At 45.5% G+C, this 25,105-nt stretch overlaps 1 protein-coding gene across 3 annotated transcripts in view; it reads left to right on the top strand.

Annotated features, from left to right (window-relative positions):
• FYB1 (FYN binding protein 1) overlaps positions 1 to 25,105 on the top strand; it is a 125,865-nt gene that overhangs the window by 48,288 nt on the left and 52,472 nt on the right. For all 3 annotated transcript variants that reach the window (XM_036410956.2, XM_036410954.2, XM_036410955.2), the window contains exon 2: positions 2,062 to 3,208. In XM_036410956.2, coding sequence (XP_036266849.1) covers positions 2,062 to 3,208 — 1,147 coding nt within the window. The remainder of the gene's footprint in view (positions 1 to 2,061; positions 3,209 to 25,105) is intronic.

Below are 25,105 nucleotides of genomic sequence, written 5' to 3'. Positions count from 1 at the left end.
GAGGGCATAGGGCAGTACTTGTCTTCTCCCCCCAGTCCCTCCCCAACACCCAAACTCTCCCTGGTCTAGGCCTTCAGGGATCGACTGGGTAGACTAAGGACTTGAGGAAATCATGGGGCTCAAGCGAAGCAAGGTAGAAAACAAGATGTTTTCAGAGGCTTGACTCTAGGGTAGTAAATGAAAGGAGCAAAATTCAAGCTGGAAACTATTTCTCTCATCTGGCGTCCATCACCTGCCTAGGTTCCTTTCCCCCAACCCGCAAATACACACGGGCTGCATTTTGGCAGGAGACAAACTCCTGCTGAGGGCATCATTGCTTTGAAAATCACTACTCACAGGATTCAGGTCAGTGCCAACCTGCATTCCCCAAAGAGGTATCAAAAGCCTGGCCTCGGCCCAGGTGCTGTAGGATACAAAGAGGAATGAGACAGTGTCTGGATTCTGGAGCCTCAGAGGGACCTGAGTCTGCAGCCCTCTGCCCACGGTTCCCTGCTGTGCGTCCGTGACCATGCTCCTTCACATTCCTCAGAATCAGAGCTCCCGTCCAATGAGCCCCCACTGTGGGGGGGCAGGCACTTGACAAATTCCATCTCTAATGTGCATGACAATTCTGGCAGGTCTGTGCCATTTTACAGATGACACCACAGAGGCCCAACTAATAAACTAGGATTCCCACCAAGTTCTCATGACCTTTCCACTATGTCCTCTTGCAGTTTTGGCCTCACTTTTCTTTCCTGGGCAATAGGGTTAGGAATTGTCATCCCCCCAAAGTGGTAAATGAGCCACACGGGTACAAGCATGATTCAGAATCAGGCACACCTATTTACACACGACACAGTGGTTCCTACTATTATGAAAGGAAGTCACACTCCGGCATGTACAAGTGTCTGAAGTGATACAGCAGTTCAGAGGACAGAGCAAATCTCCCCAACCAGACAGGGTCTGGTTTTGTGGTATCCGAGTGGGCCCTGGAGAGATGAAAAGTGCTTGGGCATGTGGCAATGAGTGGTGGGGGAGGGGAGGAAGAAAACGTTTTCTGGGTGAATTTGAAAGCACGAAAACAGAAATGGCGATGGCCACATGTGTATCTCCGATGTGTTGTGTCTTTTTAAAGTTTCAGATTTTCAAATATTCTAAAAGAACTAGCATATTCTAGAACTTGCTTTGGAGAGACAGACCAAACACACCATAAATTCTACCAGATTACGTGGGACTATCCCCACAGGGAAGGGTGAGTGCCTGCTCTCTTTACTAAGCAACAGACAAGGGGGACAGACACTGTGAGGCAGGACCTCTGAGAAGGCGTGACAGGTGTCCTTATAGAAGAGACAAGACTGGAGAAACCAAAAGACTGGACATGAGACTTCCCAGCCAGCCTCACATCCTTATCACCTCCCCAGAGGGCCCCAGACTATGTCCCCTAGACAGGGACCAGTCCTGGGACAGGACACACGCTGCCCACTAGTCTGGTTCCAGAAAAACCAGTAGGAAAATGCTTTTCATTACTTACATATAACATGAGCGGGTGTCGCTGCCACGTCTCCCTGTCAGCAGACAGACCTGACGTGTGGGTGGGTCAAGAGAACTAGTGCGAACCACAGAGATGCTAAAGAAGGCCACGCAAGTAGAACCTGCCACCCAAGGGCTTGCTTTCATTTTTTAAGAGCAGTTTCTATTTGAGAGGCTCATCTGTGAAATATGGAAGAGGCCATTTGTGAGACTCCCATATTTTTTCGAGTGAAATAAAATAGACAAACACGAAGGGAGAGGTAAACTCCACAAGCTGGCGAGAAAACGCCGCAGGAAAGGGAAACAGTGAGTGTGACAAACAAAAACAAGCATGCCTGGTCTCAGACAACCCCAAAAAGTGCATGCACACGAGCCCTCCCCCTTCCACAGGCTCTCACACTGATGTCGCCATAGAGGAAGGCCGGTGTTACAATATCTCGCTACCCAATCAGCAGCACCTCGGGCCTCAAACCAGGAAACCCTGTAGAGTGCAGCATTTTCAACTGTGAGGGCCGAGCTGTTCTCACTGGTTTTTGTTCCCCATGCTCGCAGGATGGGAAAGCAGATGTGAAGTCTCTCATGGCCAAGTTCAGCGCAGCGGGTGACCCCACGGAGGAGGTCTCGGTCGGCGGCCGGCCCTTCAAGGTCCCCGGGCAGAATTCCCCGTCGGGACTCCAAGCCAAGAAGAACTTCTTCAACAACCAAGGAAATGCCAGCCCTCCGACGGGCCCCGGCGGCGGGCCCAAGTTTGGGGGCCCCAAGCCACCCGTGGGGGCGAAACCTTCTCCCGAGGAAAAGCCAGAGTTGGAGCCCAAGCCCCCGTTCCTGAAGCCTGTGGGAGCGGGCCAACGATTTGGAACCCCAGCCCCCAGAGACCCTGAGGGGAAGGTGGCCTTTCTGAGACCCGTGGGCCCCAAGCCCAACCCGCCCAGAGAAGATGCCAAGCCCGTGTTCCCCCGGCCTCCTGGGAACAAGCCTTTGCTCCACGCTGCCAACCAAGACCAGGACCCAAAGCCGCCAGGCCCGAAACCCAGGCTTCCCCCTCCAGCCCAAGAAAGCGAGTCCAAGCCGGTGTTCTCCAAGTTTCCTGGGGTGCAAGGCAAGTTTGTGGCAGCCTCACAAGACCAGGAGCCCAAGCCCCTCTTCCCCAAACCCTTGGGCCCGAAGCCATCCCCCAGTCTCGATGACCCCCACGAAGGCGACAGCCCCACTAAGAACGCATCTCCATTCAGGGGACCCTCGGCCCCCCTGGGAGTCAAGCCCAAAAGCGGCTCCTTAAGGCCGGCGAGGGAAGATCCAGACGCAAAAGGCCATGGAGGCGAGACGTCAAGTTCACCTTTCCCCGGCGTGGTCCTGAAGCCCGCCGCCAGCAGGGGAGCCCCAGGCCTCCCCAGAAAGCCTGAGGACCGGAGAGAAGACAGGAAGCTGGATGCTGCTAAGAACGTGTTCCTGGGCAAGATGAGCCAGGAGGAGCCGGCCTGCGGGGCTCCACCTGCCTTGCTCCCCAAGACCCCTTCCAAGGGGACGGTGGCCGGGCTCTGGAGCCCAGGTCAGGAGAAGGAAAGGGGAGACAAGGGTCTCGCCACCCCTAAGCAGAAGCCCCTGCCCCCCTTGGCTGTCCTGGGCCCTCCTCCACCGAAACCCAGCCGGCCCCCACAAGTGGACCTGGCCAAATTCCGAAAAGCCGCTCCTGCGAACAGTAAGTGCTTCTCTGCTCCTCTCCTCTCGTTTCTGCTTCACGGACGCTTGCTATCCCAGCCGTGGGCATCTTTGCTCTGGGGAAAGCTGGTGATGAGGAGGCATCCATTCCCCAGCTGCCCTAGGGGTGACAGCCTCTTTGGGATGGCTGGGCTTTGGTGTGGGAGCTCTGAGAAGCGAGGGTTGGCTTGGGGGGTGGAGGCAAACTCATCCATTTGATTTGATGCGCGGTTTCGCTTAATGATCATCACTGCATCGACTTCCTTCGTTTGGTTTCATTTCTGTCGAATGGGACTGTGGTGTCACTGGTGCAGCCACTAAGGAGTTAGTCGGGCAGGTGAGCCAAACCCGAAGGCGGCCATGCTCACATGGGGGCGATTTGGACACCCCGGGGACATCTGGCAAATGTGTGGGGACGCTTTTCATTGTCACAGCGGGAGGGTGCTACCAGCATCTACTGAGCAGAGGCCAGGGACGCTGCCACACACCCTCCAGTGCACAGGCAGCTCCTTGTGACAGTTATCCAGCCCCAAACGCCAGCAGCGCAGGGTTCAGAGGCCTCCTCCCAAGGACTGTCATGCCCACAACTCCATCACGTTTCCTAAGCCCCACATTCAAATAAGAGGGCATCAGGGCTCTTGCGAGATGGCACGTTCTGTTTTATGTCCGGCTGCTTCCTATTTCTCAACGTGAAGCTTTCCGAACTTCTCTGATTCTTAAAGTCATACGTACTGTAGTTCAGGTAATAAGCCAGACAAAGGGGTACATTCTTCTTCGGGGGGGACAGCTCATTTTCTACCAGAGAGGTTATCACAGCACAATGGCACATGTCATCATCTGATCCTGAGGGACTTGGCAAAGAGGTGTCACTCTGCGTAGCAATGAGAGAAGCTCACTTATGCCTGAAATGATGAGGATTTTAGGCAAATGGTGTGTAACTTCTGTTTATTGGGGGGAGGAAAGGGGAGTTGACAAGTAACACAGCACTACTGGACATTTTTTTTTTCTTTCTTACAAAAGCATGGTCCGATGAAAGCTGCTCCAGGAATAAGGTTGTGTTTTTCTTTTGGCTTCATAGAAGTATTTTGCAGTCAATATGTGGTCTTCCTGAGATCAGCATTTTCAGTGTTGATCCACAGCTTAGCGACCAAACCTCGCATGAATCTAGCCTGCAGAAAGCAGGTGTGCAGTGACCCCAGGTTCATCACCTTCTAGAAAGTCTCAGGCTTGTTACCCTTGTGTCCTCCTCATCTGTCACCTCCTCGTTTCAATACTGGTCCCTAATTTAGAAATGTTAGTTTGGGGAGACCTTCTATAAGGCTCCTTCTTATGTCTCTTTCCTTGTCTCTCTTATCTCGAGTTTTAAGAGGTGTTGGCATTGGCTCCATTTTGTGGCTCCGCTTCCCGCCAAGGGAGCTGTGCTGAGGTCCAGCAGGAATCCTTGGGAGCTTCCTCCCTGGCCTCCCTTGTTTCGTAGCAGGGTTGGGTGGTGGGACCCTATTATCTGGTGTCACGCTATTGAGTGAGTTCTCACAGATGCCAATGAAGTCCTCTTGCTGGCTCTGCAGTCCTGTCAAGGTCAGCACTGAGCTGATGTTCAGTGCAATGTAACTCCCAGGGACCCAGGCACAATCGCTCAGTATTCAAGTTGATTTTTGCCCTTCTCTTTCCCTTTACAACCCTTTCCTCCCCCGGCCCCCCCATGCTCACATGCCTCCCGATTGCTCAGGTGCCCCACCACACCGTTTGGATTCGAACACCTCTCATCAGTGCACCCCACTTCCAACCTCTGGGCCCTGGGTGCATGTTATGGACCCCAAAATGGACCCCCTTCCCTCTTCACCCACCTTTTCCACAAATCAGAACTCAATCTTTAATCTAAACTGACCTCCAGTTGGCGTCAGGATAAAGCAATCTGTTTCATAAAAATAAACTCTGAATATCATCATCCCTTTAAAGCATTTGCTTTTTTCAATTTGTTTTTAAGTAGAAATCACATCTAGCTCAGAAACACAGTGAGTGTAAAAAGGTGTAAAATGGAACGTGTGAAAAGTTGTCTTTAGTCCTTTCCTGCCTTTTGCCAGGTCTTCCCAGCCGTGGCCTCACAGGAACAACCACTCTCTAATTTCCCCCTCCGTCCAAAGTCTGTTTATGCTTATACAACAAATAGACATACAGATGCTAGCCACCCCCTGATTTTTACTCAACAAGTAGAATATTATGTGCAATGCTTTGATCCTGGTTTCTTAAAAACACTGATAAATCCTGTATGTCTTTCCACATTTTAATGAGAGGTAACTGATTATTCTTTAAGTTGCACAGTATTCTGATAAGTAGATGACTCACCTAATTGATTTAACAGTTTGTATTGTCTCCAAACTTTTGCTGTTAGAACAATGTACAGAAAATAATCTTGACTATGTATCATATTATAAAATAAGCACTTATGTTCTGAATACAGAGAATTTCTTAATAGACAGGTCTGCTACCCTGGCTGGTTTGGTTCAGTGGATAGAGAGTTGACCTGTGGACTGAAGAGTCCCAGGTTAGATTCTGGCCAAGGACACATGCCTGGTCAAGGGCTTGATCCTAAGAGCGGGGTGTGCAAGAGGTAGCCAATCTATTATTCTCTCTCATCATTAATGTTTTGTTTGTTTGTTTGTTTGTTTGTTCTCTCTCTCCCTCTCCTTCTCTGAAATCAAGAAAAATATATTTTAAAAAAAAAAGTCAGGTCTGCTAACTCCAGAGCCTACCACTACTATTTTTCCTTAATCATACTAAGCAATTTAGCATTCCATTTAGGAATATTAAAAAAAAAATACCAGAATTAGAAAGTATATAGAGTCCAAATTAAATAAAACTTCATCTAATCATTTTTTAGACTTTCAAAACTCTAAACCTATTTTCTTAGCCTTCCCACCTGACTCTTTCCCTTCAAGATTCATGTCCAATTCCTTAAACCTCATCTTCAGATCTACCCTCCATCTTTATCATCTTTGTCCAATATATTAACCATTAAAAATGTTTATCCCTTCTTGGGGACACATTATATATCTGGCACTCATTGCCCTGTTAAAGCCAACAGTACGGGAATTCTGTGAGGTCCGGTTACCTGCCTCAGGTTGCACTGTGACTGAGAGCAACAGACCCTGCCTCCCTCCCAGAGCCCAGGTTCCCGCTGCTGCCCTCCCTGCTGGGCTCCCTCTCTCAAAACATAAGATAGGGATAGAGTAAGATAATAAAGTAAGTATAAATAAAACGCAAAGAATCCTCATTCTTCTTCCTCTCTTCGTCTTTTGGTTGAAACAAGTCTTTTTTTGCTTTTTGTTTGTTTACTATAAATACCACTATAAGCTTCATGAAAACAGACCAGTCTGCTTGGCATTATTTATTTTGAACCTAGAAATAAAATATTCCTATTATTTGCTCAGGGTTGTCTTCCCACCAGAATCTCTTTAATCAGAATTTAAGATTAATGCTCTCTATGGCTTAGCAGTTCCTTTTTCAGCAGCTAGATACCCCTTGCCAATAGCCTGGCGTTCAGTTCAATTGAGTTTCTATGCAAAATGAATATTATGCACAGAGTCCTTATGTAGAGTTTCAGCTGATTTTCTTGTAAACTGGAAGCTTGAATATTACATGGTGCTTTTCTGAATATGGAGCTAATATCCTTCCCTTCCCTACCCCCGAACCCCAGGAAACAATACAGGTTACAAAAGGCCCAATATTTTTTAAAAATTCCAAATATCAGAATGTTCTTTGATCTAACATTTCTCCTGGCTCCTCTCAGCTCCCAGGCCCCCCGCGCATGCCTGGCCCTCACAGCCCGGGTGGGAGGAAGCCCTGGCCCATCTGCGGTTTGTGTGGAGGAGCTAGCAAGCCCTGCTGGGAAACAGTCCATCCAGTTTTGCTTTGTTTTGTTCCTAGTCTTGGTCTTTACCCTGGGGAGAAAGAAGACTCACCTTTCCTGTGTTGACGTTAAGAATGACCAGTGAAGCATCTTGACAATCGAGGGGGCAAGGTCAAGTCCCAGGTGGCTTAGCAATGGGCTAAGGGGATGACTGAGCCCTCCTCAGCTGCTTGTGTGTCACTCTCATCCATGGACAGCAGTTTGGAACCAAAAGGCCTCGGGCTGTGTTCACTGACAGGTGACTTGTTTCTAGGAGAGGTTAAGGTTTTCCCTCATAGACCCTGAAGCTCTCGCCTTTCTTCTTCTCTGCAGTCTCCTTTCACTGTACTGTCTGAAAACTGCCTATTAGGTATTTACAGACCGCGCTTTATAGCGGCGTGTTGCTCTCAGCCAGGACAAGGCCAAGGGATTCATTGCTCAGCCACATTTAAGAAAGTCGGGGACAAGTGCATTCTTACACCAGGGTTTCTACAAGCATTGACACCTGAATGCGCTCTGGAGTCTAACAGCTAGGTACCAAACAAGCAGATAACTTTTTGGAAGCATCTAGCAGATGAGGCTCTTTCAGAGCCCTGGGGAGTGGGGAGTGAAGCCCTGTGGGGTGCAGCCTGGAGTGGGAGTCACCTAAAGCATGGCTCAGCCAAAGCCGGTTTGGCTCAGTGAATAGAGTGTTGGCCTGCAAACTGAAAGGTCCCAAGTTCGATTCCGGTCAAGGGCATGTACCTTGGTTGCGGGCACATCCTCAGTAGGCGGTGTGCAAGAGGCAGCTGATCCATGGTTCTCTCTCATCGATATTTCTAGCTCTCTGTCCCTCTCCCTTCCACTCTGTAAAAAAATCAATAAAATATATTTTTTAAAAATAATAAAATAAAATAAAGCATGGCTCAGCTCTGGTGGCCACAGACACTCCACACGCCGTTTGCTGCCATTCTCCGGGAGCCTGGTGCTCGCTCTGTGGCTGGCATCCACCCTTACCTTTAGCTCTGGCCCGAGCCTGAGCTAATCACTCATCCTCCCGGACCCTGGGCCAGCCATGTTCTGTGGGACCTTCCCTCTATCCCTGGTTGAAACTTCTGAGGAAACACTCACTGTCAATCTGGCGGCTTACCTGGGTTTAACTTATAATAGAAAAGCCTTGGGGAGAGCCTGCCTGTCCTACTCGCACAGGTCCAAGGTCAGGTCTTAAGAGCTGCCTGCTCTCTGTCCTCTAAAACTCTCTTCTGCTCTTCTCAGAAAAACCAGCTCCGCAGTCTGCCCTGTTGAGCAACCTACTCCCCCTTCCTTCCCCCCTCCACTGCGCCCCCCACTGTATCATATGCCAACAGCATCCTTTGGGCTCTTATTATCCAATGTTTTTGTCATATTAGTAAGCGATAAGTGATCTACATTATCTTTATTTTTATTTTCTGGCATTTCATTTTACTGAGGAGAAGTCTGAGACCATCCTGAATGTCTATCTTTGAAAATGATTTACTTTTACATCTAGATTCCCAAAGAAATCTCTGTTCTTAAGGTTTAAAAACAGCCAACTCGTGTCTGTGTCAGTTGTTCTATCATCAATGTCAATCATTCTGTCATCATTCTAAACTTGTGTCCATCATTCTGTCATCGGTATTTTCTGAGAGATGTTCCTCTGAGCTCGGGGGTTTTTGGTTTCACATGCAGAGGGGTCACACCATTTTTGTGACTGATGATGATAAATGCATCTGCTTGTACTTGCTCTGATCCAGGGTGACCCACTGTCTTCCCTTGAGTACCAAGATTTGGCTCCTGATATTGCTTTTAATCCACTGTACTGTGGAGGGAAGGATAGCTGTGCTGGTCTTGAGGGCAGTCCTTGCTGAAGATCCGGACTCTATTCCATCATCTGAGACCCACCCCACCCAGTGCCTGATACCACAGCCAGGCGACTATGGCAGCTCAGGCCCCTCTGCCTCTGCTGTGACCCTGTCGTGGTACCTCGGGCTTTCTTGCTACAACTTTTCTCTTGACCTGGCTGCTCAGTCACCCCCGAGTCCATGTCTCCAGGCTTGAGCACATGAGGGGGAATGCAGAAGTTTTTCTATGGTCACTGTCTCTGCAGTACTGCTCCTGAGTCTGGGAGCACAAGGGAAGCTCCACTTGCCTCCCATGGCACCAGAACTTTCTGCTTCCTCCCTTAGCCACCACGTTTTGAAACATATCCAATGAGGTTATTTTCCGTTGCTTGTGTGGTGACCACTAGTGAATTTGAGATAATGCTTATCTCGCCTTATTTTGTTTTCACTGTTTTATTTGGGAATTGGAGGAAGAACATGCCAGAAGTTCCCTCCCTTGTTATTTAATACCAGCTCATATTTCCATTATAATGGGTGAGCAATATTTCTGAGTGGACCATCCATTGGCCCCTCCACAAATGGAAAAAAAGAAAACTCACATGAACGGAGTGCCCACAGCCAGCCTGGTTTTGCATCCTCTGGTCTATGTCTATTAGTCAAGGACTTGGAGGACCACTCTTAACCCCTCCCCAAGTCTCCTACTCTGAAGAATATTCTGGACACAATCACAGCGGGGCAAGGGTGGAGGCCCAGGTGCCTGAGGGAGCTGGGGATAGCACCTGACCACCGCTCACCTGTAAATTTCCAGACTGCAGTCCTTTACCAGCCAGTCAGTTTATACTGAGACTAGGAGAGGACTGGAATACTGGATGGGAAAATGAGCCTAGAGAAGAAGGACAGGGCCACTGGGGTTGACATATGGGGAAGGCACCTTACCTCTCCTCTGGCCTAAGTCATCCTGCCATTGAGAAAGTCCCTCAGCAGGGCTAGGTTCTCAGTTCCCTGATCAATGCTCCATTTGGTCTTTAATTTTTTTTTTTCTTAATCACTTAGATGCCAGATAGTCTTTTAAAATTGATGTGAGCACAACAGTAATCCACACTCCATTTGGTTTATAGGGAAACACTTCCTTACAGACATATTCACCCTGCTTATGAGAAGATGGTCACTTTTTTTCATTGTGGAAGAGAAATTTCTGTAAAAACTCATTTGCAGCAACATGCCATGATTTACCCCATGGTAGCAATTTCCTGTGATCAAGAGGCAGGAGTTGGTATGTTGTTAAGCCACTTACAAAAAAAAAAAATGCAGAAATACTAGAGGCCTAGTGCACAAATTTGTGCCCTGGTAGAGTCCCTCAGCCTGGGTGTGTCTGTGGGAGGTTGGCCAGCTGGGGAAGGACTGCAGGAGCGCTCCAGGGTGTGTCTGCCCATCTCACCTAGTCCTGATTGGCCGGACCCAGCAGCAAGCTAACCTAACAGTTGGAGCGTCTTCCCCTGGTGGTCAGTGCGTGTATAGCAACTGGTCGAATGGTTGAACAGTTGGATACTTAGCGTATTAGGCATATATATATATATATATATATATATATATATAGCCAATCAACTGGCATTATTTCAACATTAGTAGCATTTGTGCTAGATCCAAGAAGATTTGTACATAAGCAAATATGTTCTTTTACAGTGGCTGAAGTATGAAAGGCATGCAATGCTATAATGTATGCCAAATTGGATCAAAATTAGTTCATTCTTAAACTAATCATGCAACCCATGAAGGTAAAAACATTAAAATGAAATTTCAATTACTTGAGAAAGGAAGGAGGAGATTAAAAGGAAAATCAGATCTCAGAATCAAGTACATAAAAGCTCTTTCTAATTTCCTTCAATTGTGCTTACATACATAAAATTAAAAAAAACAATGAGATAATAAGAATCAAACAAATGTTTTCTGCTGGGCAGGGATACCTTGCTTCATAGAAACTGCTAAAATAACTTCTAAGCCCAGTCAAACAAAACCCAGTGCTAAAGAATTGGGAAATACAATGAGCTGCCCATGATATGCAGTTGCCACTAACGGTCCTTCTTTGTCTTGTTGGAAACTATTTCTGAATGTGGGTTCACAGTCTAAAAGCACCTCTCTGTGCACATGGCTTTTATTTAAGAAGATAAAATTAACTTTTATATAAGAATAACTCCAATTACTGGAAGAGCAAAAGTATGCTTCAGGAGTAGAAACCCAGCTACCTGTTTTTGTGAAGCTACCTGGAAATTTACAAGAGCACACAGATACATACCCTTTCAGAGAAAACCCAATTATATGGTATGGCCTGGCTGTAAGGCCCAGGAGCCATCTAGAGCACTGAAGTAGTTGCTTTTCCAACAGATGAGGAAGAAGACAGAGAAAAGTAGCCCAAAAGTTGGAGAATTTCACTGCTATGTCAACCCTAGTAAATAGACAAGAAATATATGCTCTTCTATTTCAATTGCTGCTAAAAACACACACACACACACACACACACACACATACACACACACACATACACACACAATACAAGGCTTTGTTCTGTCTGGCATAGCAAAGGTAGAAAAAACATCTAGAACACCCAATTGCTAGAGATACTATCAGACAAAAGTAACCGAAGATGAGACATCTGGTTACAGAAAAAAAAAGTGAGGTTTTTCTTTCCCCAAAGTCAGAACCTGCACGGCCAATCAGGTTCTGTGTTTGTGTTTATTCAACAGTCTGCATCTGTACAGCTGCTGACTGCACAGTGCTCTGGCTCGTTTTGCCGCTGGCCTGCTCCTGGCCTCTGGGCCTGTGCTCCCGGCCACCAGCCTGTGCCTCCCAGGGCTGCCCACCAGTGTGTTGAGACAAAGAGGGACAAGGAGAAAGCTTCTCTCCATGTAGCACTGCTCTCTCGCCTTGATTTTCTTACAGTCCTCTGAATAAGGTAGCGCACTGTATTTCCCAAAGTAAAAATTGTGTGGTGATAGGATTAGTAAAGCCAAGCAACTACAAAAGTCTATCTGTCTAAAAATAAAAATAAAAATAAAAAATGGTGAGGCAGATGTATAGCACAGAGAGCCAAAGTGAGTTTGAATATTTGACCCTCTTTTGCTGGAATAAAAGATGCTTAGCTATTATTAGGTGGTGAAAGAATCCTAGATTTAAAAAGCCCCCTCAGTAAGTGGTTTGTTTATTTCCTGTTTCTCTTCCCAATTGTCACCTGGAAGAAGTTGGGGTACCCTATGCATGTACTCTCAGTTCCTGAGGATCTAGACTTCATCCTCTCCAGGACCCCGTTTCTCCTTTGGTTCTAGTTTGTCTAGATTGGGGCAGAAAGCTACACGCACACACACACATAACCGTGACTTGCTCACAGCTATTTTTTTTTCTAAAGCAGTTTGAATGTAGAAGAGAAATAAGGCAAGTCTGTAAAATACGTTTCAGTCATCCACGTTACTCTAAATTAAAGACAATTTTCTAGACCCGAGCAAGCAACCTCCCTATTTTGTAGGAAGAGGCTGTCTTTGATTTCTCCGACACTTTGAGTCCGTAATCCTCATGGGGAGGAATTAATCATGCTCTGGCTGAGTGGCCTGCAACCAATTGAGGCTTCTGGACCTTCTGCCAGATCTCTACCTCCCAGGTGGGAACTTCTACTTTCCCCTACAAAGTCTGAGTAATTGTCCAATGGACTGGCTGTGTGGGTGGACCATTACAAGGAGAGTAGTATCTTAGTCAGTTCAGGCTGCTATTACAAAACTACCATAGACTGGGCAGCTTAGAAATAAGGGAAACTTATTTCTCACAGTTCTGGTAGTTGAGAAGATCAAGGTCAAGGCACTGACAGATTCAGTGTCTGGTGAAAGTCTACCTTCTGGTTCAAAATGACTGTCTTCGCACAGTGCCCTCACATGGCAGAAGGGACAAGGGAACTCTCTGGAGTCTCTTTTAAAAGGGCATTCATCCCATTCCTGAGGCCTCCACCCTCATGACTTAATCACCTCCTAAAGGCCCCTCCTCTTAATACCATCACATTGTGGGTTAGGTTTCAAGATGTGAAGTTGGGGGGCACAAACCTCCAGTCTATGGCAGACATCCTGTGCCACTAGGCCTAGGAAATAACATTGTCCCCACTATCTGTCTCCCTTTTATTTTCTTGCTTTCTTCTTCATTCTCATCTCCTAAGCTAAGATCAGCATAACCATTATGGCTTGTCTCAGTTTCGCTTCTTACAAGGGTATTTCTTGGATCGCATGATCTCACACATCTAGAGGAAATAATGAACAACATAAACTGATGAACAAAAATAGACCCAGAGAAAGAAAAGCAGCAATCAGACTCTCAAACCTCAGAGGGAACGTAGGGGAAGGTGGGGGTAAAGGGGAGAAATCAACCAAAGGACTTGTGTGCATGCAAATGGGCTTAGCCAGTCGCCATGGACAACAGGGGGGTGGGGGCATATGTGGGGAGGAGTTTGGGATAAGAATGGGGGGATGAGGACAATTATGTGATACCATAATCAATAAAATTAAAAAAAATAAAATTTTAAAATAATAAAATAAAAATCTTATTTTTTTCCATTCCTCCATACCATCACCACAAAGTTCCTTTCTTCTGAGTCAGTGAAACCTGCTAGTAAAACCTACAGAAAAATGCTGGGAGTTATGGAGGCATGTGGACCAAAGAGCTGCTGAATTCTGAACTAGGAAAACATGGCAAATTCCATGTGCCAATATGCCTTTGAAATGGAAAAGCCAAGGTAGGAAATAAAGAAGCAATTAGCATGGTCTTGAAAAATCTGGATAAAGTTAATTTCACACACCAGCCATGTCTAATGGAAAAATCCAGTGGTCTCCACAGATCAATGAAGGACCAAGTGGTTTGAATTCTCAGGCTCACTTCTGACTTTCAGTTCCTGCTCCTTTTGCCTTGGATGGGTTTAGGAATTGCCTGGCTGACCCTGTGCCATACCGCAGTCACCCCAACCAGACATGGTGCTTTTTCTTAGTTCTCACTGCAAACCACTCATTGAAGGCATTTTTGTGTGCACGACAGACTTCACTGAAGGGGTTAGGAGGCAGGCATTTACATTGTATAGAAGCTAGAAACTTGAGATGGTATATGGACCACAAACCTTTTTTTTAAAAATGTATTTATATATTTTAAGTGTATTTTTATTGATTTCAGAGAGGGAAGAAGAGGGAGAGAAAAACATCAATGATGAGACAGAATCATTGATTTGCTGCCTCCTGCACATCCCCCACTGGGGATTGAACCTGCAACCTGGGCATGTGCCCTTGGCTGGAATCAAAACTGGGACCTTCAGTCTACAGGCCGACACTCTATCCATTGAGCCAAATTGGCTAGGGCACCACAAACCTTTTTTTAAAAGCAGTCCAGTATTTGCAATTTAATTTCCTGTACCCTCTTACCTTGCTCACCATTTTCCTTCTTTTTCTCCTTTCTTGACCCCCCCACTTCTCAATGGCTAAGAAAAATAAGGACATTTTCTTCATTTTTTTTGTTCAGAATAGTCCAACTGTCTCTAACCCAAAGCAAACTCAGCTGCAGTCTTCCTTGGCATATAAGCAGATGTTTCTTACTCAAAGGTGTCTTCACCACCTCTTCTGAGAGTGGAAGGAGAGAGTTGAAAGGGATAGCCAGGTGGGAGGAAGTGGTTTTATTTTGTATTGCTATGATTATATTATATTATATTATATTATATTATATTATATTATATTATATTATTATATTATATTATATTACTAGGAACAAGATACTAATGAATAGAATGCATCCAGAAGAGTTTGATCAATCCCAGTAGAAGTACAGGATCAGAATTCTTCCAAATGGGTGTGGTAATCAGGTAGTTTTCTCCTCTTAAAGATCATTGCACTGGAGAGCAGCTTTCTTTTACCTGACCTAGAATTTGAAAATTTTCAGGTTCTTTCTGGATTAAAATATTACAAGGACTCCCATGCAAACCAATGTCCCTTACCTGTCTTTCTGGTCACTGTAACACTAAATGGATCTCTAAGGAGAAAGCCAAAATGGGTAGACATTCTGACCACCAATATGTGTGTCATATCCTCAGAAGGACAAGAGAACACCAAAATCGGGCCTTAATTTCAAAGGTTATCAAACTTTAAATTGCATAAGAATGCCCCCATAGTTCCCAGGAACCCAGAGATTGGACTCGCTATCATTATCACCAGGTGACTCGAAGGTAGGTCATTGTTGGGCCTCAGTGAGAAATACTGCAGTCTGAAAGAATGACTACACTTGGTCAAGGCATAAAGGGGATGATGGAAAGAGGTAGGGTTTCTAAGCTCTAGGTATTTTTCTGAAAACAATAGAAAAATACCATGAGATAAGATACTAGGAGTTAGTGATTATATCAAAATATGGAAATGAGTGAGTGATCTGTTTAAGCAAACAGAATCCTATGGTTAATCTTTAAAATTTGCTTAGTCAGGGTCAGTGCCAAGGTGCTATTCAAATATCTAACATCTATATGGCTGGCACCAGAGTCCTGAAAGTTCTTGGCTATGTCAGGCTTAATTGTTTAGTTGCTGGAGCATAAAGAGGTCCAGGAATCTCTAAGGAAGGTCTGGAGCCCTTAGAAGGGTGTAGCTAGTTTAGTATTTTGCCAGTTAGTGGTTAAACTGACCACCAGCCTAGACCAAGGATTTTCAACCAGTGTGCCCCAAGAATATTTAAAACATGCAATTCCTGATTATTTAGTCAGAGGCAAATGACTAAATAATCATTATTTAGTCTCTTTTCCTTTAGATTGTCAAATAAAAAAATAACAATAGCCAACACAACAATCGCTCTCTGGTGTAAATGAATCAAAAGTATACCTATTTTTTTCTCAGATCAGCAAAACCTATTTTGGTGTGCTGCAGAACAGTAGTAATTACTAGTAGTTTATGTGTGCCATGAGCTAAAAAGTTGAAAATCGCTGAACCAGAGAGTTCCCCTTCCCCCTAGAATTCTGGGATCAAGGACTCCTGCCATTCTCTCCCACTCTTTCCTTTCTACCTTTTTCACTTCTCCATTCCTTTTATTTTTATTCCTCCTCTCCATTTCTGCCTTGCCTCGGCCTTCAGGTAAGCTAAGCACAGACTTTTTCACATGGCACATATAATTGCTATTCCTTAAATTAAAAACCAACTAAGGCAGTCCTCAAGGCAAAGAGAAAAGTTGAAGTGCTAAGACAAACAAACTTTGAAAACATGAATAAGTATGTATCACTATCGGAACTGCTGCTGTGTGACAGAGGCCAGAATGACAAAGGAGCCCACACTCCTGCCCATGTGACCACACTTGTTCCCTTGTGAGGTCTCCATGGCTGGCGATAGCCCCGCCCCGCCACTGAAACTGGGTGGAGGGCTAAGGGATGAGCAGAGTTCAATCTCCTGGGTGTTTCTATGCAACTGTACTGGCCTAGTTATCCCACTAACCAGGTAACTCATCACTTGGCAACACGTCATCTTTAACATGGTTAGTGTATCTAATCTTCAAAATAGGCCTATGTTTGTGTAGTGCATAAAAGAAATTAAGTCTGGCCGAAACCGGTTTGGCTCAGTGGTAGAGCGTCGGTCTGCGGACTGAAAGGTCCCAGGTTTGATTCCAGTCAAGGGCATGTACATTGGTTGCGGGCACATCCCCGGTAGGGGGTGTGCAAGAGGCAGCTGGTTGATGTTTCTCTCTCATCAATGTTTCTAGTTCTCTATCTCTCTCCCTTCCTCTCTGTAAGAAAAATCAATAAAATATATTAAAAAGAAAGAAATTAAGTCTGGAATGCAGACTGGTGCCGCCACTGTGGAGAACAGTATGGAATTTCCTCAAAACACTAAAAAATGGAACTCCCATTTGACCCAGTAATCCATTCGTAGGAATATATCCTAAGAAACTAGATACACCAATCAGAAAGGATATATGCACCCCTATGTTCATAGCAGCACAATGTACAATAACTAAGATTTGGAAACAGCCTAGGAGCCCATCAGCAGATGATTGGATCAGAAAATGGTACATCTACACAATGGAATACTATGCTGCCATAAAAAAGAAGGGATTATTACCATTTGCAGCAACCTGGATGGAATTGGAGAGGATTATACTAAATGAAATAATCCAGTCAATGAAAGAAAAATACCACATGATTTCACTCATTTATGGATAATAAAGAACATTATAAACTGATGAACAAAAAGATACAGAGGCAGTAAAGCATCAACAGACTATAAAAATTATGGCGGGAAGGTTAGGGAGAGGTGGGGGAGATAAGAGATCAACCGAAGGACTTGTATGCATACATATAAACACAACCAACAGATTGAAAACATTGGGGGGTGAGAGAATGTACGGGAGTGGGGGTGGAATGGTAAGATATGTACACATATAATACCTTAATAAAAGAAAAAAGAAAAGTATTGCCATAAAAAATAAAAAAGATATTTGGAAAAAAGAAAAAAAGAAAGAAATGAAGTCAACGTGAAAGACAGGTAGGCAGTTGTCCTGAACTGAAGGGCGCCTTTATTTTGTGTAAGGCTTTGCAGTTGATCTTCAAAGGCACATGGTTTGCAGGAGAGCATGCTCACATCTTGATGCTACAGATAGATCCCCGCATCTGTGAGCCAGTGATGACAGGGGAGGGTGGATGTGGCACTGATAAGAACAGACCTTGGCTCAGGCTTGTATTTTTGTAAACTGGAAACTTTTGTTAATCTCCTGTGAGATTGATAAGAGCTCGCTGCCCGCACTGCCAGCACTGATAGGAGAGGCGCGATGCCCTGTACACACAGGAGCTCCTCATGGTCTTGGGAGACACAGGTGTTGACAAATGTTTGCACCCGGGAGAGCTCAGAGCAGATGCTTGGTGCTGGAGCGCCTGGGGTCCCCGCACAAGCTCCGCCCCACCCTCTGGGCCCCACGGAAGGTTCTTAGCCTCTCCATGCCTCCCTTTCCTCATTTGTTATCGTAAGTAGGTTCTGTCGTAGGGTTATGGTGAGGATTAAATAAAACTGTGGCTAACATGATCACATTTTTTGATACGGTCACAAACTTCATCTGGAAAAATCAGTGTTTAATACTTTGCTGTGTTCTTTCTAAAAATTGAAAATTGGATTTTCTTCTAAGTCGTCAAACAGGACTGGGTTTGCCATTGGATGAAATAAGTTTTCATCGTGTCAAAATCTCTCTCCTGACACCGATTATAAAATTTCCTTTTTACCCATCATTTCTCAAGGCAGTGTTTTTCCCAGTGTGGCCTGTAGACTATCCACATAGGAATAAGATTTTTAAAAACTTAAGATTGCCCCCCCTTTCCCCAATTCTACCATTACCAGCCAATTCTACCAGCCCCCTTCCTGAATCAGGTACAAATGGGCCTGGGCATCTCCACTTTTTTTAAATTTGATTTCTTTATTGATTATGGTATCACAAAATTGTCCTCATCCCCCATTCCCATCCCAAACCCCTCCCCACGTATGCCCAACCCCTGTTGTCCATGACCACTGGTTAAATAACCTGCTCAGGAGAAAGTTACGCACATTAACAATTTTAAAAATGTCACAGCCCGGCCAGTGTGACTCAGTAGTTGAGCATCGATCTGTGAACCAGGAGGTCAAGCTTTGATTCCTGGTCAGAGCACATGCCTGGATTGTAGGCTCGATTCCCAGTAGAGGGCGTGCAAGAGGCAGCCAATCGATAATTCTCTCTCATCATTGATGTTTCTCTCTCCCTCTCTCTCCCTTCCTCTCTGAAATCAATAAAAAACATTTTTAAATTAAAACAAAATGTCACTCAAATAAGCTCTTCTTTTATTTTTTAAATATAAAAATAATAATAACCCAGGCATGTGCCCTAGAACCTTTCAATCTACAGGCTGATGCTCCATCCGCTGAGCTAACCAGCTAGTGCTAAGCAGTTGCTGTGAACCATTCTAGACCACCCAGCTGTAGACTTAGGCTGGCCTGAGGGGTCACTGGAGTGGCCTTGGCCACTCACCTGTGTGAAGTGAGAGAGCACTTCTGGGCAAGATTCATCCCAACACGCCAGGAATTCCAGCCAGGCCTCCTTTTAGGGGCCAGGATTCTTAGGATAGGTCCTAGCAGTTCAAGACATATAGTGAGCTTGTTTGCACTTGTCACTAAAGGCGCCTTGGATACAACCACTTCCCTTCCTGAACCAAAGTGAGAACACCTAATAAGGAGAAACAGACACCAGCAGGAGACACAGGGGCCTCTGAAGACAAACTTTATCGACTGGGGTTTGCTTGGAGCCAGGCCTGCCTGCAGCTCATTTCCTTTCCTCTGGAGACAATTCTGCCCTGAACAACTTTGAGGATAATGGAAATATCCTGAAACACCTAGAACAGTGGTCGGCACACTCATTAGTCATCAGAGCCAAATATCAACAGTACAGCGATTGACATTCTTTTGAGAGCCAAATTTTTTAAACTTAAACTTCTTCTAATGCCACTTCTTCAAAATAGACTCGCCCAGGCCATGGTATTTTGTGGAGGAGCCACACTCAAGGGGCCAAAGAGCCACATGTGGCTCGCGAGCTGCAGTTTGCCGACCACTGACTTAGAAAATTAGTACCCACAGCAGGCAGAGAAGGGAACAGTAGCACAGAAGTGTGTGGGGCAGAGGTGCCATCTGTCCTAAGAGGGCAGTAGTGGGAAGACAGGCCTCTCTTCGTGCCGGGCACTTGATCTTACCAGGCATTTGACTTGACGTCACCCACATGCCAAGTGCTCTGACCTTCAAAGCATGTGACAATGGCTCCTTGTTTTCACCTGACTTGGAGCTGTCAGGAAAGGGGTGAGATGTGCTAACAGGAGCTCAGTTTCCCACATTGCACCTGCATAGGTCACACTGACCCACTCAAAATGGTATGTGCCCTGCATCTCTGGGAAAGCCTTCCACTGAATTAAAACTTATATTAAACCAAGAGAGACCTCGGGCCTAAAGGAAAGCATTTACTTTCATCGCTTAGAGCAGTGGTTCTCAATCTTTCTAATGCCATGGTCCTTTAGTACAGTTCTTCATGTTGTGGTGACCCCCAACCATATAATTATTTTCGTTGCTACTGCATATCTGTAATTTTGCTACTCTTATGAATTGTAATGGGAATATCTGTGTTTTCTGATGGTCTTGGGCGACCCTGCTAGTGGTTTTCAACCTGTGGGTTACAACCCACAGCTTGAGGACCATTGCTGTAGAGCCTGATTTAGAACGAAATTACTTAGAGTGAAAATAATTTTATGGTTGGAGGTCACCACAACATGAGGAACTGTATTAAAGGGTCGCTGCATTAGAAAGGTTGAGAACCACTTGCTTAAAGGTATCTGCACAGTCTCCAGGAGCTTCCTCAAATTTTGGTGAAACCAGCCCTAGCCAGTTTGATTCAATAGTTAGAGTGTCAGCCTGTGGATGGAAGGCTCTCGGATTCAATTCTGGTCAAGGAATTGTAGGCTCAATCCCTGGCCCGGGCCAGGGTCCAAGTGGAAAGCAAACAATTGATGTCTCTCTCTCAATTTCTCCCCCTCGCTTTCACTCTCTCTTTAAATCAATGGAAAAAAATATCCTCAGGTGAGGATTAACAAAAACAAAAGTTTTGGTGGAACAAAATGGCAGTGGTCTTTAATATTTGACCACACACACACACACACACACACACACACACACACACACACACCAGTGGCCTCTGTACCTGCCCCCTTGTCCTCCATTCACTCCAGGATTATTTAATGAACAATAAAAAGATGATAAAGTAAATGAGATTGCAGTGGGAGAAAGGGATAAAGGCAATAAAAGGTGAGACTAGAGTGGAAGGCAGAGGACCTTACAGGCCATGTTAAGGACTTGGAGCTTTTGCCTAAATAAGAGGGTGACCTGGTCATGTTTGATGCTTGTGGAGGATGGTTCTAGAAGCGCTAAAGAAGTGATACAGGCAGGAGCTTGGATGAGGAGGTGGCAGTGGAGATGGGAAGAGGGTGGACCTGACAGATCCTTTGATTAGAAAATGATGGGTTATGAGAAGTGACATAGCAGGTGGTCATGAGGGTCTGAGGCTCAGAGGAGCTTCAGTTTTCTCTTTCCACTGTTGACTCTTCAGCCTGCCTCTTGGGACCCAATGCTTTGCTGTGTTTTTCCATTCCTGTCTGTCTGATAGACTATTACCTAGATCTGTAACTTCCAATATAGAAGTTACCAGCCACAGGGGGCTACTTAAATTTAAATTAATTAAATAAAATTTAAAATTCAGTTCTGGCAGCCACATTTTAAATGCTCACTAGCCACATGTGGCTGGTGGCTGTGGCGTAAGCCAGCACAGGTATTGTACATGTCTGACATCCCAGAACATGCTACTTGAGCAGCACGGATCTGATGACTGGCTGGTAGCTCAGCTTCATCTCCAAAGTATAGGAGCACTTCCTGCGATAGCATGCACATCACACCCCACATAGTGCGTGTTCGTTCTGGACCTGAAGCCCCGCATACTGTGAGCCCCATGAGAGGGACGGCCAGGCCCCATGCACCCGCACGTCCCTTCCACTCAGCAGCATGGCTCTGTCCTGCATGCCTGGCAAGCACTGGTTCAGTGAACGCACAGCTGAGCAAGTCAATATCTAAAGATTCTGTTTCAAAAATATACAGAAAAATAATCATTTAAGTAATTTCTTAGATTTATTCTGGTGAAATTGCTACTGAAAATTAAAAACGTAAAGTATCATAGCCTGGTTTAGAAGGCAGCTTCAATGAGAGGGCTTTTCACACACAATGATAGCATTCTCAGCGCAGAGGCAGGAGAGGCAGAAGTACCCATGTAGTCGGTGTTAAGGGGACCAGCTTCTGTGGGTGATACCTACCCCACTTACCATGCCATGGAGACAGCTGCCGCCCTGGCATTGGTTGCTAGAGAATCTCTGCTTCCATCTCTCATGTGTTCTGGCCCTGAAGGACCTGGATAGCTGGCCTGCTAACCGTAGTGGTGGTGAGACTCCTGCCCACATCGTCTTCCTGGAACGGGCCAGTGTCACATCAGGGACTTCCTGAGACTCATTGTCAACACCCAACCTGCCTGTGCTCATCACCAGGTTGTTCCTAGAGATGCCCAGCTCACACAGGCTGGAAGGATGGGAGTTGGAATGCAGTGTTGGTGGAGAGCTTAGGAGGAACGATGAGGCAAGTGAACATAAAACAGAAGAGGCAAAGCCCGGGTAGAAGGAAGCACACTCTTGTCTTCCAGCGGCATGATGGGGCCTGACACGGTTTTCCTGTTTGTGTCTGAGGAAGGAGCCACAGCAAATCAATGGGCTCTTCTACTCCCCCGACCTAAATATCCCCGGGGTCAGGGGTCAGAGGAAAAGCTTCCTAATGGAACTGATGCCTAAGCTGAGCCCCTAAGAGAGCAGGTGACAGGCCAGTGAGGGCCGCAGAGAGAGGGCTGAGGGGGATGGGCAGGGAGAGGAATGAGGGGGATAGCGGAGCATGTGCTGAGGGTGGAGAGAGGTGAGAGCTTGGTGCTGTAGCCGAGTGAGCTTCTCTGTACCTTAGAGAGTCCACCTGAAAAGTAATGTTACTGAAAAGATAAACCCTGCATATCGTTCCCCATCCCCTTCCCCTGCCCCCGCCCCCAGGAATTCCACCCAATACCGCTGTCCAGCTCCACCAGGGGGAGCGGTGCCGTGGTCAGTGGGCCAGCTCCGGAGCCAGGCTGTCTGGGTTCGATTCCCAGCGCTGCCTCTCAGGAGCTGTCAGATTTTGGGTAAATTAATAATTTGCGGTTTTGTCACCTATAAGGACAATCATGCTACCCACCTTCTATGGTGTCTGAGGAATTATTATACATGAGTGTTTCCATACGAAGAGCTTTCTGTATGGCATCTGGGCCGGAGATAACACTGCAAAGGCTGCCCACTGGCTCTGTTAGCTAATGTGGAAACAAGATGACATCCCATGGGAAGCAGCTTACAAACCCATGCGGAGTCAGGGCTAGAGAGATTTTAAAACTGCACGTTTTCTGTGTCCCCACAAGAGACATTTCCCAAAATAGGAGATTTCCTAAGCTTAAGAGGAAATTATCAGGTACCTATCAGAAAACTATTGCAGGATTTTAAAAGACATGGAGGAGGGATGCTGTCTTATACCCAAAGATCAATATCAGGTGATATTTCTTGAGAGATTAAAAAATTAGCCTCAGTTGTTATTAAAAACATAATGATGGGGTTTCTGTATTTTTTTGAATCTTGATGGAGTTAAAAAACTTAAGCATTGCTCATGTTCTTTTACTTTATTTGGATATTCTACCAGCATTTTTTTCCTTTTCTCCACACATTATATCACAATCTAGTCTTAGTCTCCAGCATTCTATAAATGAGGCTCAGATTGTTGTAATTTACCCAAAGTCATTCAAGTAGTAAGAGGTGGTCCTAACCAGTTTGACTCAGTGGATAGAGTGTCAGCCTATGGACTCAAAGGTCCCAGGTTCGATTCTGGTCAAGGGCATGTACCTTGGTTGTGGGCACATCCCCAGGAGGAGGTGTGCAGGAGGCAGCTGATTGATGTTTCTCTTTCATCGACATTTCTAACACTCTATCCCTTCCCCTTCCTCTCTGTAAAAAATCAATAAAACGTATATATTTTTAAAAAGTAGTAAGAGGTGTAACCAAAATTGAACCCTGAGTATCCGACAACGGAGTCTGAATTTGTATTGACTATTTGAGCCTTGAAAATGTTTATTCCATAAAGTGCTTGGGCCCCCATGACACATACAGGAGGTATTCAGTACGGGTTGGTGTTTATCTCAGCATCGCCCATCTACTGAGAGTTCTGCGGCAAATATGATGGGGAAAGGTAATTTTAGCATATTTTGGAAATCCTAGGTTTACTGAAGTTAAATTTACTTGCACATGTGTCAAACACAAGGCCCGCGGGCCAAATCCGTCCCGCCAGGCCTTGCAATGTGGCTCGCACCACGCTGTCATCACTGCACTCCGCTGCGTTCCCATCACAATGACAGTTTATGACTGTTCAGTAAACCATTCGGCCCGTGATTTAGGCTGGATTTTAGATTTTGGCCCCTTCTCTGATTGAGTTCGACACCCCTACTTTATAGTCTTTAATATACCAGTATGTATTATGAATATCAAAGGGAGAATATAGTTTGCAGCAATTTTTCAAATCATATTTGACCACAGAGGTCTATTCTGTTCTCTCTCTCTCTCTCTCTCTCTCTCTCTCTCTATATATATATATATATATATATCCCTCTCTCTCTCTCTCTCTCTCTCTCTCTCTCTCTCTTAATCTCTCTCTCTATCTCTATCTCTATCTCTCCCTTCCTCCCTCTCTCTCTCTCTCTCTCTCTCTCTCTCTCTCTCTCTCTCTCTCTCTCTCTCTCTCTCTCTTTCTTTCTCTGTCTCAAAATAGCATAGGCCTATGTTCCCAGAAACTAGCTTTGGAGGAAATGCTGCATGAGATAAATGCAGAGTAGCAGATAATACTTATAATTCAAATTCACTGGTGAAAAATCTTTCGTGTTTGCCAGGAAAGCTGTGTTACTGTGCAAAGCAGAAGCAGCATAAAAAGGAACCTGAAGGCATTGTTCTACATCTCCACTCGCTTGAGATGGGGAAGCTGAGTGAAAACAGCTTTGCAAAAATATGTCACCAGTAAAGTAGGAAGTGGGTATTCTTGCAGCTTCTAACAGCTTCAGCAACTTTGTAGTTCAGAGCCGGAGCTGCAGGCACCTTCTCTCAGAAGCAAACACACATGCACATGCAACCTCAGGACATGAGAGAGACGGGGAAGCATGTACAGCAGCCTCTTGCACGTATAAATTTTAAGGTTTAAAAGTTTGTATTAAAGCAGTTGCAAACTTTGAAAAACTTACTGGGGAAAAAATAGTTTTGCGTTCTAACGATTCCCTAGTTTTATCACATCCATTAGTGTGAGCACCATAAGTCCCAGTGAAGCCAGTTCTTAAATTGGACAGTGTAGTTGGGTGTAAAGTCAAGATACTGTATTGGGGGCTCAACTCTATCAACTGTGGGTGATCCAGGACAAGTAGTTTCTTTCACCACCTTCTCATTAGCAAAACGAAAGAGGTGAATTTGATCACCCCTAGGTGCCTTCCAGTTTTAGGG

The sequence above is a fragment of the Pipistrellus kuhlii genome, unplaced genomic scaffold (genome assembly GCF_014108245.1).
Source record: "Pipistrellus kuhlii isolate mPipKuh1 unplaced genomic scaffold, mPipKuh1.p scaffold_m20_p_4, whole genome shotgun sequence".
NCBI lineage: Eukaryota > Metazoa > Chordata > Mammalia > Chiroptera > Vespertilionidae > Pipistrellus > Pipistrellus kuhlii.
The sequence above is the reverse complement of the archived record's forward strand: the minus strand, read 5'-3'. Positions and strand labels throughout refer to the sequence as shown.